General features: G+C 40.6%; 1 protein-coding gene across 2 annotated transcripts in view; it reads left to right on the forward strand.

Moving 5' to 3' along the window:
- Window positions 1-17,106, forward strand: part of LRRC72 (leucine rich repeat containing 72) — a 51,646-nt gene that overhangs the window by 5,866 nt on the left and 28,674 nt on the right. For both annotated transcript variants that reach the window (XM_050785387.1, XM_050785388.1), the window contains exon 3: window positions 4,923-4,992. In XM_050785387.1, coding sequence (XP_050641344.1) covers window positions 4,923-4,992 — 70 coding nt within the window. The remainder of the gene's footprint in view (window positions 1-4,922; window positions 4,993-17,106) is intronic.

The raw sequence follows: 17,106 nt of genomic DNA on the forward strand, positions 1-17,106 counted from the left end.
TATTGGAGAGACAAAATACTGAAACTGATTTTAAAAAAAAAAAAAGATTATGGAGACAGGCTGTTTGAATCCCAGCTCTGTCTCTTCCTGTTGGGTGATCTTGGGTATGTCGTACAACCTCCCTATTAGGATTGTCAGATTTAACAAATAAGTATATAGGACATCCAGTTGAATTTGAATTTCATAGAAACAATGAATATAATTTTAGTTAGTGTAAGTATGTCCCACACAGTAGTTGGAAAATTCATTGTTTCCCTGAAATTCAAATGTAGCCCGATATCCTGTATTTTATCTGGCAACGATATTCCCTGGGTATAATTATACTACCTCATTCTCAGGGTTGTTGTGAAGCTTAGGTGAGTTACTAAAAGTTAGTCAAAGTTACTGGCACACAGTAAGCACTCAATGAGCATTAGTATGGTTAATATTATTACTATTATTGGGAATCATTATACCACATACTATGATAATGACCCCCATTGTACTACAACCTCTACCTATCCCCATACAAATTTTACTGGTAAGTAGAAAAATCCCTCTCGCATATCAACAGCCCACTTTGATTCCACTCGAACTCCTCAAGGGGGCAGACAACAAATTGGGTTTTTCTATAGAGTAGAATGAGATAGAACACAGGTATGAGAGGAAGAGGGAGTTATAAATAAAATTAGACTCTGATACCGCAGTTCTCACTGGCCAATAAGTGACACTGAAGTTTGCATTTTAAGCACAGTGACCCTATTCCTATATTGTGTCCCCCTTACTTTGTGCTTTTTAATGCCTCTGAATTCTGTGTATTATTTTTAAATAGGCTTCCAGTAAAGAAAATGCTTTAGTTTATCAACAAATTTAATCACTTTTATTTCTAGCAATTTGGAGAAATCCTTTATTATTATATATATTTTATCATAAATAAATATTTATGTTTATCAGTACAGAGAAAAGTGTTGATCTTTGTAAGGACTCTGAATCTCTTGGTAGTAAAGGAATACATTCATGACAAGTTTGAAATATTTAAAAATACATTTAGTATGGAACACGTATGGTAGAGCATTCTGACACATTTAAGGTCATGCTTTGAGCCACTCGATATAGGTCAGTTAGTTTTAAAATAACAATAAATACTTCATGTGGTCAAAAGATTGCATCTTTCATGATTTTGACAATTGTATACTATTGATCACTACAGTAAGAAGATAATAAAAGTAGCTTTAAAATACTAGAAAATTTGAGATATTGATCACCTGACAGTAGGTAATTAATGGTCTGCTTATGAGAAAGAAAACACCTTTTACATTTTGAGGATACTAAGTTACCATTTCATCCAGCTGTGGACAAAAACTATTTCCCAGTCCAGATGCCAATACACTAGTATACTGAGTTATCTATTTGCCTAAGTTTCTGTTGACTCTGGGAAATGGAAAGCATCTTATTGACGTGTTCTTGAGTGATCATGGAGAACATACATTGTAACAGGATGTTGACAAGTATTGTCAGCATGAGTCATAGCCATCATTAGTAGAATTACCTCTCATTTATCCTTTGACTGGCCTCACCTTATAATGTAACAGCTTGGTATTGATTTCGGACAGGTTTATGTACAGAATAAACCCTTCTGACATGAAATAGTTAGAGTACCCTTGAAAAGTGAATTTATATGATATTAGATGTGGGCTTGTAAAATTTTTTTTTAATTAAATTTTAAAAAAGAAAAATGAAACATAAATTTATTATATTACCTAATCAATGAAAATTCAACATTGATATTACTGTTACAAAAAAATTAATGACAGTAACTTGACACAGTTAATACTTTAAAGTTTTAGTGTATTAAAACAACTTTCACACCACTGCACTCCAGCCTGGGAGACAGAGCGAGACTCAGTCTCAAAAAATAAAATAAAATAAATAGAATAGAGTAAAATAAAATAAAATAAAATAAAATAACTTTTATGGGAAATCCTCTGAGTGGGGCATGAGATACTCTAATGTAGCCATGTAATGATTTCTTTATTATTTACCGTAGGAACAGATGAAGTTAACATACTCTCACTATCACCCAGTGCAATAGTTACGGTGCCCCAAGGTCCAAGTACTCTTTCCCTGAAATAAGCTACATATCTACAGTGAGAGAGGAGAATGTATTATTATTTGTACAAATTTCCTACTAAAAGTTGCTTTGAGGCCAGACGCGGTGGCTTACACCTGTAATCCCAACACTTTGAGAGGCTGAGACAGGTGGATCACATGAGCCCAGGAGTTTGAGACCAGCCTGGCCAACATGTGAAATCCTGTCTCTACAAAAAATTAGCTAGGCATGGTGGTTTACACCTGTGGTCCCAGCTACTCAGGAGGCTGAGGTAGGAGGATCTGATGAACCTAGGAGGTGGAGGTTGCGGTGAGCCAAGATGGAGCCACTGTACTCCAGCCTGGGCAACAGAGCCAAACCCTTTCTAAGAAAGAAAAAAAAAAGTTGTTTTGGAAGAATCTGAAATATTTTGTTGTGCCAGGGAAGTGCTCAAAAACTAATGGTACATATCAAAGAGACACACGATTTTGCTTGAAATGTCTTTTATAAGGGAGAATTTGATCATTGTTTTAAGTGATAAAGGATTAAGAAAAAAACTTGAAAATTCAGGGAAGATGGGGAGGAGAATGAATGAGATAGAAGAGGAGGGAACAGATGTTCATTACATAAGAATAGCAGCTAATAATGTAAAAAGCATAAGAACATTAGGAAAATCATTTTATAATCCTAAATCTATTGGCTCAGATAAGGATCATCAATTGAAGCTAAAGCGATTGAGTAAAGAGTTGTCAGGGGGAAAGATATACACATGATCTCAGATATTTGCCTCATGTATGACTTTCCAATTATAAAATTTGTGCTTTTATAGTGGCGAGAACTGGCAGATACCCTCTTAACCAAATGACTGAATTTAGCTTCATCAAGAGTGGGGCAGACTGACATCATTTGGATCCTTTTGTGATTCAGTAATTACTACCCATGTAATTGAGAAGTAGACATGACCTTCCTTGCATTTGATCATTAGGAAACAATCCAAAAAAATCAATAATGTAAGACATTCTACCAGACAGTTATCCTGGACTCTCCAAAAAGCTAATGTTTTTTGGTTGGTTTGTTTGTTTGAGATAGAGTTTTGCTCTTGTCACCCAGGCTGGAGTGCCATGGCACGATCTCGGCTCACTGCAACCTCCATCTCCTGGGTTCAAGTGGTTCTCTTGCCTCAGTCTCCCAAGTAACTGGGATTACAAGCATGTGCTACCACCCCCTGGCTAATTTTTGTATTTTTAGTAGAGACGGGGTTGCACCATGTTGACCAGACTGGTCTCAAACTGCTGACCTTAGGTGATCCATCCACCTCAGCTTCCCAAAGTGCTGTGATTACAGGTGTGAGCCACCATGCCCAGCCCAAAAAGCTAATGTTAAGGGAGAAAAAGGAAAGAAGATGATTACCTTTAAAAAGACTCAAAGATTACATCACCCCAAATGCAATGCATGAATGTTAATGGGATACAAGATTTTAAAACACCAAAGGAAATGTAGGAACAACAGGGAAACTTTGAACATGAATGGCATATTAGATTAAATTACTGAATTCCATTTCATCTTCTTAGGTGTGAGGATGGTATCTTGGTTACACAGGACAATGCCCTGATATAGGAGATACACAAGATGAACTCCTTAAGCTGAGACACCTGCAATAAGCCTGCAAATTTATTTTCAAATGATTCACCAAGAAAATTATCAACCAATAAATATATAAATTAGATAGATAGGATAAGCATGTGACAATATGTTAAAAATTATGATGGGTATACAAGTGGTCATTGTACTATTCGTTCATCTTTTCTCAGGTTTGACATTTTTCAATATAAAAAGTTAGTGAAAAAAGGTTTATTTTGTTTAGAAATGTTTGCATGCTTTCAAAAAATGTATGTTTTTATAAAAATTAGAAAAATATTATTCCTTCAGCGTCCCAAGGTTAAAAATAATTGTGATAAAATTTTACCGTAAATGAATTAATATCTGTAATAATAGTAAATATTGATATTTTTATGCTTTGAAAAGTACCTGGCACACAATACGTGATCTATAAGAATTTGATAAACAGATAACGATATGTGATCTGTAAGCATTTGATAAATAAACAGATATGTATATGTATACATACTTGGGTTCCACAATTTCTGCCCTGAGAAATAAGAGATCCAACTATTCTAGGCCACATCAATCAAATGACCAACTATCTCAGACAGTGCCCTCTCCCAAACCCACAACTGCCCCTTTGATAAGTGAGCTGCCTTAGGAACAAGAACCAAGACCACTTGCATAGGTGGAATCTCATACCATTCAAGAGAAGTGGGTAATATTTTAATCCTATAATTAATAAATAAAGGGAGAATAAAGCACTTCACACAGTGTCTGTCTCTTGGTGTCCTGCAATTTCCATCTGAGTCCAGTCTGGCTAAATACTTCAAGGTTATTGCCCCACAGTAATAACCCACAGACGATATTGAAACAGGACCCAGCTACGTTTCCCACATTTACTTGAAAGTCCAGTATTAGCTTCACTTTTTTCCTTTGTCCTCTCCCCAGTAAAACTTGTTTTGAATTAAGGTTCCAATAAATTCAGTCATAATGAGGTGTAAATTTTTGCTAATGTGGTAAAGTGCTCCCCTCCAAGTATTAGCTTTAACTAGCTGACAAAATCTTAATCCAAATGAATGAAGTTATAATGATGGAATTTCTGAAATAAGCAGGTGAGTTTGCCAACAATTTTGAAAGGACAAAGAGAGAGAGAACCTTCTAGTTACTACGAAGCCATACTAGCTACATGCCCAGTCTTACCTACGTGTGAACTGATTGTTGCTAATGTCCACATTTTTTTTCTTTCCAGGGAACTGACAGAGGTCATTGATCTCTCTAGGTTTAAAAAATTAAAATACTTATGGCTTCATCATAACAAGGTAGTGTTGTATTTTATCTTTCGATTACTAGAATTAAACTACTGTCTTAATTTTATGTTCCTAATAGAACTAATCTTTAAAAGTATTAATATTTTTTGCTTAAAATTTAAATTCAGCTAAGAAACCAATATAAAACACATATATCTGGTACATATATGTCTGGTGTGTGTATACATATATGTGTGTGCATATATATATCTGGTATACATACACATATACACACACGAGATACATTGAATAAGGACAATCTGTGAGGTGCTATCAAATTGCAATTTTACTTTTGTCTCCCATGTCCTATCAAGTCCACTTAGTGGAAGCTATTCCTACTAAGGCTCCTGAAAGAAAACTCAGGCAGCCCCATAACCTTTTTCATCTCTCTTAGGTAATACAAAATCTTACAGCCCATTGAGTCATAGTCATAGTCTCAGTTCATAAATGAGAATATAATAGCCAACTGTCAATCTTCAATCACAAATGAGATATGCCCCCATCTATATCCAGCTATGGCTGACTGCAGATGGCCACCTGCCTTCTTTATTAACTAGAAAGCCATGGTTGGCTATTTTCCTTCCTTCTTATCTCCACTTCAGCCTTCTCCAGGTTTGGTATGGAATGGGGTGGTGTACTGGTAGGAAAAAGGCAAGGGAGAAGCAAAGTTCTTTGCTTTGTACCCTGTAGTACTAACAGATGTTCAAAGTTGATCGTTCCCTTTATGGCTTATTCAGAAGTTCCTCTGCTAGGCCTCTCCAACACTGACTCCTCTTCACTGGCCACTCCTGGCTCACCTCACCTTTATCCCAGGGCTACTTACAACTGAGGGTCTTTTGGCCTTGGCAAATCACCCTCATGTGCAGAATCCCTTATACAATGCCCCAGGTCAGCATACCTAGTCCTCAGACTCACATATCTTTGTCCTGCAATCAGAAGCCAAGAGGGTTGGTACCTCCCAGTTGCTACCAGATGTGGTTTGGCTCTGTGTCTCCACCCAAATCTCATCTCAAATTGTAATCTCCACATGTTGAAGGAGAGATATGATGGGAGGTGATGGATCATGGGGATGGTTCCCTCCATGCTGTTCTCATGATAGTGAGTGAGTTCTCACAGTATCTGATGGTTTTTAAAGTGGCACTTCCTCCATTGCTCCCTTTCTCACCTGCCACCATGTAAGACGTACCTTGCTTCTCCTTCACCTTCTGTCATGATTGTAAGTTTCCTGAGGCCTTCCCAGCCATGCAGAATGTTGAGTCAATTAAATATGTCTTCTATATAAATTATCCAGTCTCGGGTAGTTCTTTATAGCAGTGTGAAAATGCACAAATACAGAGAATTGGCACTGGCAGAGTTGGGTACTGCTATAAAGATAACCTGAATATGTGGAAGCAACTTTGGAACTGAGTAGTAGGCAGAAGTTGGTGCAGCAGTTTGGAAGGGCTCAGAAGAAGACAGGAAGACATGGGAAAGTTTGGAATTTCCTAAAGACTTGTTGAATGGTTTTCATCACAATACTGATAGTGATATGGACAGTGAAGTCCAGGCTGAGGTGATCTCAGATGGAGATGAGGAACTTATTGGAAACTGGAGTAAATGCTATGCTTTAGCAAAGAGACTGGTGGCATTGTGCCCCTGCCCTGGAGACCTGTGGAACTTTGAACTTGAGAGAAATTATTTAGAGTATCTGGCGGAAGACATTTCTAAGCAGCAACATGTTCAAGACTTAACCTGGCTGATTCTGAAAGCATTCAGTTATATGCATTCACAAAGAGATGATCTGAAACTGAAACTTTTATTTAAAAGGGAAGCAGAACATAAAAGCTTAGAAAATTTGCAGCCTGAGCATTAGGTAAGAAAGAAAAACCCATTTTCTGGGGAGAAATTCAAGCCAGTCACAGAAATTTGTATAAGTAACAAGGAGTCAAATGTTAATAGCCAAGACAATGGGGAAAATGTCTCTGGGGCATGTCAGAGATCTTCAGGGCATCACAGGTCCAGGGCCCTGCTGCTCTGTGCAGCCCCAGGACTTGGTGCCCTGCTTCCCAGCCACTCCAGCTCCAGCTGCTAAAAGGGGCCAAGGTACAGATTGAGCTGTTGCTTCAGAGGGTGCAAGCCCCAAGTCTTGGCAACTTCCACATGGTGTTGGGCCTGCAGGTGCACAGAAGACAAGAGTTGAGCTTTGGAAACCACCTAGATTTCAGAGGATATATGGAAATGCCTGAATGTCTAGGTAGAAGTCTGCTGCAGGGGTGGAGATCTCATGGAGAACTTCCACTAGGACAATGCAGAGGGGAAATGTGAGGTTGGAGCCCCCACACAAAGTCCCCACTGGGGTACTGCCTAGTGGAGTTGTGAGAAGAAAGCCATCTTCCTCCAGACCCCAGAATGGTAGTTTCACCAACAGCTTGCACCATGTGCCTGGAAAAGCCACAGGCACTCAATGCCAGGTCATGAAAGCATCTCTGGGATTGTACCCTGAAAGACCACAGGGGCAGAGCTGCCCAAGGCCATAGGAGCCCACCCTTTGCATCAGCATGCCCTGGATGTGAGACACGGAGTCAAAAGAGATATTGGAGTTTTAAGATTTAATGACTGACTGCCCCACCTGCTTTCAGAATTGCATGAGGCCTGTGGCCCCTTTGTTTTCGCCAAATTCTCTCATTTGGAATGAGAACATTTACCCAATGCCTGTACCTCCTTTGTATCTTGGAAATAGCTAAATTGCTTTTCATTTTACAGGTTCATAGGTGGAAGGGATTAGCCTTGTCTCAGATGAGACTTTGGACTTGGACTTTTGGGTGAATGCTGGAATGAGTTAAGACTTTGGGTGACTGTTGGGAAGGCACGATTATGTTTTGAAATGTGAGAAAGACATGAGATTTAGGAGGGGACAGAGGCAAAATGATATGGTTTGGCTCTGTGTCTCCACCTGAGTCTCATCTCAAATTGTAATCCCCATGTGTCAGGGGAGGAACCTGGTGGGAGGTGATTGGATCATGGGGAAACAGCAGTTTCCTTCATGCTGTTCTCATGATAGTGAATGAATTCTCATGAGATCTGATGGTTTTTAAAGTGGCACTTCCTCCTTCATGCTCTTTCTCTCCTACCACCACGTAAGAGGTGCCTTGCTTCGCCTTATACCATGACTATAAGTTTCCTGAGGCCTTCCCAGCCATGTGGAACTGTGAGTCAATTAAACCTCTTTTCTTTATAAATGACCCAGTCTTGGGTGGTTCTTTATAGCAGTGTGAAAATGGACTAATACACTATCCAAGCTGATTTAACTTCCTCAGGAAGTGTCAGGCACCAGGCCACCATGCCCCCAAATGAGGGAACATGTCTCAAGATCACCAAGTGTGGCTGTTGAAGCTTCTCTTAAAGGCCAGGGTTAAGGAGGCAGTGCTCTCCCACCCTTCCCTCACAGTGAGAGCCTGAGTGTTGGACTCAAAACTTTTTCCAAGCAAAAGAGCAAGACTGAACTAAAATTCAAACCCAGACAATCATTACGGTAAGCTAGTGACTAGGTTGTTTGCAACTTTCAAAAATTCATCTTCCGACAGCTTGTATTTGTTCATTATACAGTATATTGATAACCCAAGCTTAGCATTTTGAATGTAGACTTTCAAACACTAGCTGACAAAAGAAATAATTTGAGTGTTTAGTAGTCATCTGCCTGTCAAGTAGTACATCCAGATCTCAGCACTGATATAAACAGCCATGTTTATAAAAATATTTCAATATTTTATTTCATTCTTAGTCTTTTTAAACACCAACTAAGTGGAAAATGGAAAATGAAAGTGATTTGGTATTAACTATAACCATAAATCTCATAAGCTTGAAATAATTTCTAGGAGAACAAACACGAATATCTTCAAGACCCAGGCAGCTAACAGCTGGAAAGTGCACACACTACTTTAGGGCATAAACATTCAAAACGCTTTTAAAAAACATACTGCTGGCCAGGCGTGGTGGCTCATGCCTGTAATCCCAGCACTTTAGGAGGATGAGGTGGGTGGATCACGAGGTCAGGAGTTCAAGACCAGCCTGGCCAATGTAGTGAAACCCCGTCTCTACTAAAAATACAAAAATTAGCTGGACGTGGTGGCAGGCACCTCTAATCCCAGCTACTCGTGAGGCTGAAGAAGAAAATTGCTTGAACTCGGGAGGCGGAGGTTGCAGTGAGCCGAGATTATGCCACTGCCTTCCAGACTGGGTGACAGAGTGAGACTCCGTCTCAAACATACACACACACACACACACACACACACACACACACACACACACACAGCCAAAACTTAGCCTCAGTCACAATGTGCGACTTCCGTCAGAAAAAGATGAAAATCATCAGGCATAGCAAAAGTGACTAATCTTTGTTTTTAGTATGTGTTCCTGTGGTGCTCAATGGTGTCCAGTTTGGAGGGAAAGAACATGTACAAATGTCTAGAAGGGAGAGGTATAATTAGGGATTTTATAATTTTTTTGGAATATTTCTGGGAATGGATATAATCTGACTTCCAACTACTCATTGAATATTCACAAAATGGACTTGCAGATGCATCTGCGCTTAAAAAGGGATCGCATGCGCCATCAACTGTTTTACTTTCTTTTGTTTTTGAAGGGGTGGGGCAGGAAAGGAATACAACAAAAGGCTGAATGTTTTTCTTTTGCTGGATTATTTATATGCAACAAACTATATTATTTCTGTGAACCCCAAATATCTGAGACAGGTCTCAATCAATTTAGAAAGTTTATTTTGCCAAGGTTAAGGACACGTGCCCATGACAAAGCCTTAGGTGGTCCTGACAACATGGGCCCAAGGTGGTCCAGGCACAGCTTGGTTTATGCATTTTAGGGAGAGTAGACATCAATCAATTTTCCACCTGTGACCTGAAGAGGGCTTCCAGGTCATGGGTAGATAAAAGACAAATGGCTGCGTTCTTTTGAGTTCCTGATAAGCCTTTCCAAAGGAAGCAATCAGATATGCATCTATCTCAGTGAGCAGAGGAAGGACTTTGAGTTCTGTGTCCTTTGTCCCCAAAGAATTTCCTTGTGGACAAATTGTGAGAGAGCTGTGTAGCTTTTTTTTAAATCTTAGTAGCTATCTTTTTTAGGAATAGAATGGGAGGGAGGTTTGACCTAAGTAATTCCTAGTTTGATTTTTCCCTTTGGTTTAGTGCTATTGGGATCCTGAGATTTATTTTCATTTCACATTTCTAAAATCATTATCACTTAATTTGTTCTTTATAAAAGAGACTTGTTTAGTCCATGTAGTACTGAAAGGATTTCATACCCAAAACAGCTTTTGAGTGGTCATGGGATAAGCAAATGAGCTAATGTGAGTTTTCTTATTGATCAATAATTGACTGGATGCTAAGCCACCTAAGTATTCATACCCCATCAAAAATTAAAGTCTTATTCAGATCCCAAACTCTAACAGGCATATTAACTAGTATAATATTTCATCAAAGTTCATATATAAAGTTTTAATTATGAATTTTCTTTAAAATCTAGATTATACTAGATTGACCACTAAGAGGAAACTGTGACACTGTAGAAATGATATAGAGATTTGTGAAAAACATTAACCCTGAGATATGAATATATTTAGAGTTATAACACATTGTTAAGAATGATCTGAATTCCTGACCAGCATTATTCTTACATTAGTGAATATTTTAGCTACCCTCTATTCAGGAAAAAATAAGGCAAAAGGAATAAAATAAAGGGAATGTATTTTTTTTTTGTTTATTCACTTATTCAATCCACAATATTTATTGAAGTACATGAGGTCATTGTTTGTTGTCCACTCATGTCCATTCGTTCCTTCTTCCTGTCCAACAGAATTTGGGTTTGAGTTTTGGTACATACTCCTCCTCCATTCTACTCAAGTAGGTGGCCCCACCCAGGTCCATGGGTGGATCCTGAACTGTCTAAGCCAACCAGAATAATCCCACTCTTCTGGTGAGTGACTAATCAATGAACAGGCATCTAACCCAACTGTAATAGAGACCAGGGCACATTTGCTGGGAGGTTCCTGGGAGAGGCTTTCTTATTCCTAAAAGGGAGTATTAGAAGAGTACTTTTGCTTCTGGATGTTTTCTTACCTGGATATAAAGGCAGGAAGTAACTATCCTATGAACTTGATGAATCCAACACTTAGAGAAAGGCAGAGCCCGGAGATTCATGGAGATGCCAAGACTAAGGCTATCACAACTTCTGCGCTTGGTGATATGTGAGACAATTAATGAACTTTCTTTATTTGCCAATTTGAGTTGGGCTTAAAAGTTACTTGGAGCCCAAAGCGTCCTACTTGGATACAGCTTATTCTGTACTTGCATTAGGCTGCTACAGAATTTAACAATAAATGTGATGATCCCTGCTCTAGTGATAAAATTAGGAGGGGTAAAGGGAGTGGCTCTGCTCCTAGCAAGTACACTGTATTTGCTAGCTGCCTGGAATGAGACAACACAGTTGTCTTTGAAGGCAATGAATGTAATTTGGTAAATGTGAAGCCTATTATGCTGGAAGGGTGCGTATTTCTTCAAATCATTATCTAGTGGGTGATAAAACTTGAGCTTCTGGTCCAAACGTGAACTAGCTGATGAAAATGCACAGGTTTATTTCTAAGGACCTCCAACGTCCTAACTTTCCTAGGTTTGCTTTGGCAACTCTACTTCTTTCATTATGTTCTGAGGGCTTGTTTAGCTTCATATTGCATAGATATTCATTAGTGCTGCATCTCCTCCTCATTGAGATCATGTTTTCCTAACACCTGCTGACATAATTAGTGGGAGGCAGCTGCTCTTAGGTCTAAAGTCTTCCTTCCTCATTTCATTCTCTAACAAGTCTGACCCAGAGAATTTTAGGTCCATGAATTCATTCTTTCCAGCCTCTCATGAAAGGTTGAGTTTGGCTCAGATAAATGACCTAAGTGACCTATATTTTACACAATAATTTATATGGCACATGTATATAATCACCTTCTGTCTTTGCTCATTACTTCAAAAATTTTCTTTTATGGATGTCCAATAATGACTATGCATTCATAATATTGATGCCACAATGTTAATATCCTTCTGTTTCTGGAAGTACAACAGTAGCTTGGTATATTTCATTTCGTCTCGATGAAGAACCTGTCTAATGCCTCCCCAAACAACTATTCAAAATGGAACCTGGGTTTCTGCTGTGCAGCAAAAACCAATAGTTAACAAATTTTATAAATTCAGTTTACATAAAAAGATGCTTCTGGCAAAGTCATTGTTTACAAACATCATTATATAAAGAATAATTGAAATATTTATAATAACATCACTCACACTGACTAGAGAATGGTCAGATTGGAATAAATGCTTTAACATTAGGAAAAATACCTAATGCATGCAGGACTCAAAACCTAGATGACGGGTTGATGGGTGCAGCAAACCACCATGCCACATGTATACCTATGTAACAAAGCTGCACGTTCTGCACAGGTATCCCAGAACTTAAGGAAAAATAAAATAAAAATAAAGAATAAATGTTTTAAGAAATGTCTTAGGCTCAATCTTCTAAGATGTTATGATTTCCAAGCTCCTAGACATGAAGCACATATTGAGAATTCAGCAAATAGCACAAATGTATGTATTTTAGGAAGAAATATTGGTTTATAAAATTAGCAAATCATACTTTGGAAATTGAAATAATTATTTTTAATGTGCTGTTACAAATATTTGATAAAGAATTATTTGAATGGCCATACATTTTCGGTAGATTTACAACATGCTTTGTATCATGGAATTTCTGTTGGCCTCTTTAATCAGATTTATTTGTTTATTAAGTTTGGGTATATATATTTGTTTATTCATTTATACATACAATACCTTGTTCCAAAAACTATTTAGAGCAGTACAAACTCCACTCTGGGATGTAAAAGCCGTTAAAAAAACAAAATGAATTAGCATACATTCCATATATTTTGGGCTCTTATGTGTTCCTGTTACCTTAGGGCAATATTAATTATATCCTTAGTGTCAACTTTGTTGAAAAAATTGTATTTTGCTCCATATTTAAAAACTTCTTTAAAAAGCAAATAAATATAAATAACCTAAATAACACTTCACTGCATGGTTGTGAAATTTGAAGATATGTACAATACATATCTAGTTATGGTTTTTAATGATTTAACCAAAAAAAATCCTATTTTTGGAAAGAACAGGTGCAAATATTTTAGTATGTCGGAAAAGAGAAGGGAAAACATGAGAATAAAAGTCTGGATTGGTTAAAAATAGTTACTTCTGAATATTTTTAAGGTATAGACTGTGTAAGTACTGTATATATTTTAAACTAAGATAGAAATGAATGCATTGTTTTAATTTATTGGATAAGAACACCATAAAAATAAACTTAGAAATTTTAAAAGTACATTGAAATGTTTCTTTTTTTATTCCTATATAATTCAGGGTATATTATTAAAATGCTTCCCAACTAATGTTTCACGTTCTATGTAAATTTACTGCATATTGGAATTTCAGTACTAAACATACAATAACATACTCTTTCAATTAACACATAAGTCCAGAATTTTTCAGAATTTTATCATGTCATTTAATCACTGGTCTATGTACGCGTCTTTGCCCCTACGGTTTTTCAACCTTGCTACTATTGTGATAAATATTTTTTTTTTTTTTTTTTTTTTTGAGACGGAGTCTGGCTCTGTCGCCCAGGCTGGAGTGCAGTGGAGCTATCTCGGCTCATTGCACGCTCCGCCTCCCCGGTTGACGCCATTCTCCTGCCTCAGCCTCCTGAGTAGCTGGGACTACAGGCGCGCGCCACTACGGCCGGCTAACATTTTTGTATTTTTAGTAGAGATGGGGTTTCACCGTGTTAGCCAGGATGGTCTCAATCCCCTGACCTCGTGATCCACCTGTCTCGGCCTCTGAAAATGCTGGCGTGAGCCACCGCGCCCGGCCTGACCTGGATAATTCTTGGTGGTGGAGTATGTCCTGTGCATTTTAGGGTGCTCAGCAGCATCCCTGGCCTCTACCCATTAATGCCAGGAGATGCTCCCCAGGAGTGGCAAGCAAAAATATTTCCAGATATTGTCAAATGCTCCCTGGGGGGCAAAATTCCCCCCTACCTCCACTGAGAATCATTCAATATAGTAGCGGAGTGATCTGTAGAAACCTAAGTGAAAACATGTTACTCCTCTGCTCAAAACCTCTGATGGTTGTCAGCTACATTCATCCAACTTCTTACAGTAACCAACAAGGTCCTATACACATCGGGCCTCTGGTTCTCTCTCTGACCTTATTACCTGCCATCTCTCCCTGGCTCATTCTAGTTTAGCCACCCCAGGCACTACACTGTCTCGGGACCTGTGCACTGGCTTGTCCCCAGTGCTGTTCCTACAGACATTCCAGTGGCCCTCTCCCTCCCTGTGATCAACAGTCTGTTCAAACATTGCCTCCTCCATAAGGCCTACTCTGTCCCACCCCACTAAAATGTAACACTACCTCACTCTACCACTTCCAATTGATGGCGGCGGCAGGCCGTTTGGAGCAGCTGCTGACATTACACCAGCTGCACCAGGGAAGTGTGGACAGTGGCAGCAGGAGCAGCTGTGGGAGCAGCAGTGGTGCCCCCCATCCAATTGTACCACCTCCACCCTCGCACAGCCAGACAGGACCCGCTCCCAGGCCCAGAGCCTCCAGTGTGGTCTTAACCTCACTCCTTGCCATATCTTGGGAACCTGTGATTACCCAGCTGAAGACACAGCCAGGAAAACATGGAGGGGAGGTGGAAAGGTCCTGGAGCCCAACCCTGGGGGACCCCACCAGAGCCTGCCACTCTGGGAGCTGCCGCAGTGGGGCCAGGCCAAGTCACCCACTGGTGGAGGAGCAGTGTGGTTGGGCACGGAGTGGGGGGAAGAGAGGGGTCCCAAAGCAGAGCTGGGACTGGGGTGGTGCCATATTCCACAGAGACGGTGGGAGCTCCCCAGGCACAACTGCAGCTGCCCAAGCCATGGCTGCAAACTGGGTACCCCGGTGCTCTTGGGAGCTGGGAGTAGGCAGGAGCCCCATCCTCCCAGGCATAGCTGCAGCTGCCCAAACTGCCACTGTGGATCCACGCATCTCCCTGCACCCAGGAAGGCCCCTCTTACACCCACAGGCTCAGCAGTGCCTCCTCCTGCTGTCTGGCTTCTCCCTGCTGTCAGCACCCACTCCGATAACAGAGCAAAGTTGAGCCCTAGCCCAGGAGCTGTCACAACCTGGCTGGGGGTACACACACTCAAGCAATGCTGGTATGCCAGCCCCCTGCCACCTCGGCCCCCTCCAGACTTTGGGCACCAAGAAGTGTGGGCGGGAGGCTAAAGAGGAGCTGAGGGCAGCTGGGCACTGACCTGCAGGTGCCCCTTGACATGAATAACCTGAGCTCCATGAACAGTGGCAGGAGGCACACAGGCTCCTGGGCAGGTGGCAGGTCCCCGGTGAAGCCCCGCCTTCAAGTTAGAGAGGGCCTAAAGGCTGAGGGCTGGGCTTTCAGTCCCGTAGACCAGAGTGAAAACTTGTGGTACCTTTTCCAAGCCTGCCTGTGGCTGCCCATGAACCAATCAGCAAGCACTTCCTCCCCTCTAAGGCCCATAAAAGCCCTGAACTCAGTCAGACTTGAGGAGACAACAGGATGACCAGCTGCAGAGAGGAGCTATCTTCTCTGCTGAGAGCTGGACACTTGTTGGGGCACCCTTGCTATGGACAGGAGCTGCCCACTGCAGGTCTTCTCTAAGGTGTTCTATTGCTCAGTAAAGCTACCCTTTGTCTTGCATACCCTCCAGTTGTCTGTGTAACTCATTCTTCCTGGATGTAGGACAAGAACTTGAGACTCACTGAATGGCGGGGCTAAAAGAGCCATAACACAAACAGGGCTGAAAACACACCCCTTGCCTGCCACATTGTGGGTGACAAGAAGGAGACAAGAGAGAAGGAGAGAAGAGAGAAGGAGAGAAGAGTTGAGGCCCTTTGGGAAATCCACACCTAGGAGCTCCCCAAACCTGGGCTGTGACACCCTCTTTAGGGTTCTGCAGTTCCTGGCATCTTCAAACTTCTGGATACCATGCTACATTCCTGTGTCAGTCGTGGAAGCTGCTTATGACACACCTGGTCCAACCACAGCCTCACAGGAAGCTGGCGCCCATGCCAACCCCTGGAGCTGCCTGTCCTGATACAGCCGACTGGACCCCACACTTGCTCACACGCCCCTCAGTTCTCTGTGCCTGGCTCACCCTTGACAGGCATGGGATCCAAGCTGGTAGCAGGAGCTGAGCACAGCCTTCCAGGCTGATTGGGCAGAACCAGCCCAGCAGGCCAGAGCAAAACTCAGGCAAAGGCACCACTGGCCATAGAGGTTTCCGGCTGGTGAAGCAATACCCCAAAGATCCTGCAACACAATCTCCAAGTTTCATTTTTTCACATAGCACTTATCAACTTAGGTCGTAATATATAATTTACTCATTGTATGTATTATTTATTTAATCTTTCCCTACTACAATAAAAGCAGAGATTTTTGTCTATTTTCTTCATGGCTGTTCCCCCAGAACTTAGCACAGAGTCTGGCACATAGTGGATGCTCAACAAATGTTTGCTGAGTGGAAGAATAAGTAAATTAAAAGTCTAATATTGAAATAAAAGAGGACACAAACAAATGGAAGAACATACCATGCTCATGGATAGGAAGAATCAATATCGTGAAAATGGCCATACTGCCCAAGGTAATTTATAGATTCAATGCCATCCCCATCAAGCTACCAATGAGTTTCTTCACAGAATTGGAAAAAACTGCTTTAAAGTTCATATGGAACCAAAAAAGAGCCCGCATCTCCAAGACAATCCTAAGTCAAAAGAACAAAGCTGGAGGCATCACGCTACCTGACTTCAAACTATACTACAAGGCTACAGTAACCAAAACAGCATGGTACTGGTACCAAAACAGAGATATAGACCAATGGAACAGAACAGAGTCCTCAGAAATAATACCACACATCTACAGCCATCTGATCTTTGACAAACCTGAGAGAAACAAGAAATGGGGAAAGGATTCCCTATTTAATAAATGGTGCTGGGAAAATTGGCTAGCCATAAGTAGAAAGCT

The sequence above is a fragment of the Macaca thibetana genome, chromosome 3 (assembly GCF_024542745.1).
Source record: "Macaca thibetana thibetana isolate TM-01 chromosome 3, ASM2454274v1, whole genome shotgun sequence".
Taxonomy (NCBI): domain Eukaryota; kingdom Metazoa; phylum Chordata; class Mammalia; order Primates; family Cercopithecidae; genus Macaca; species Macaca thibetana.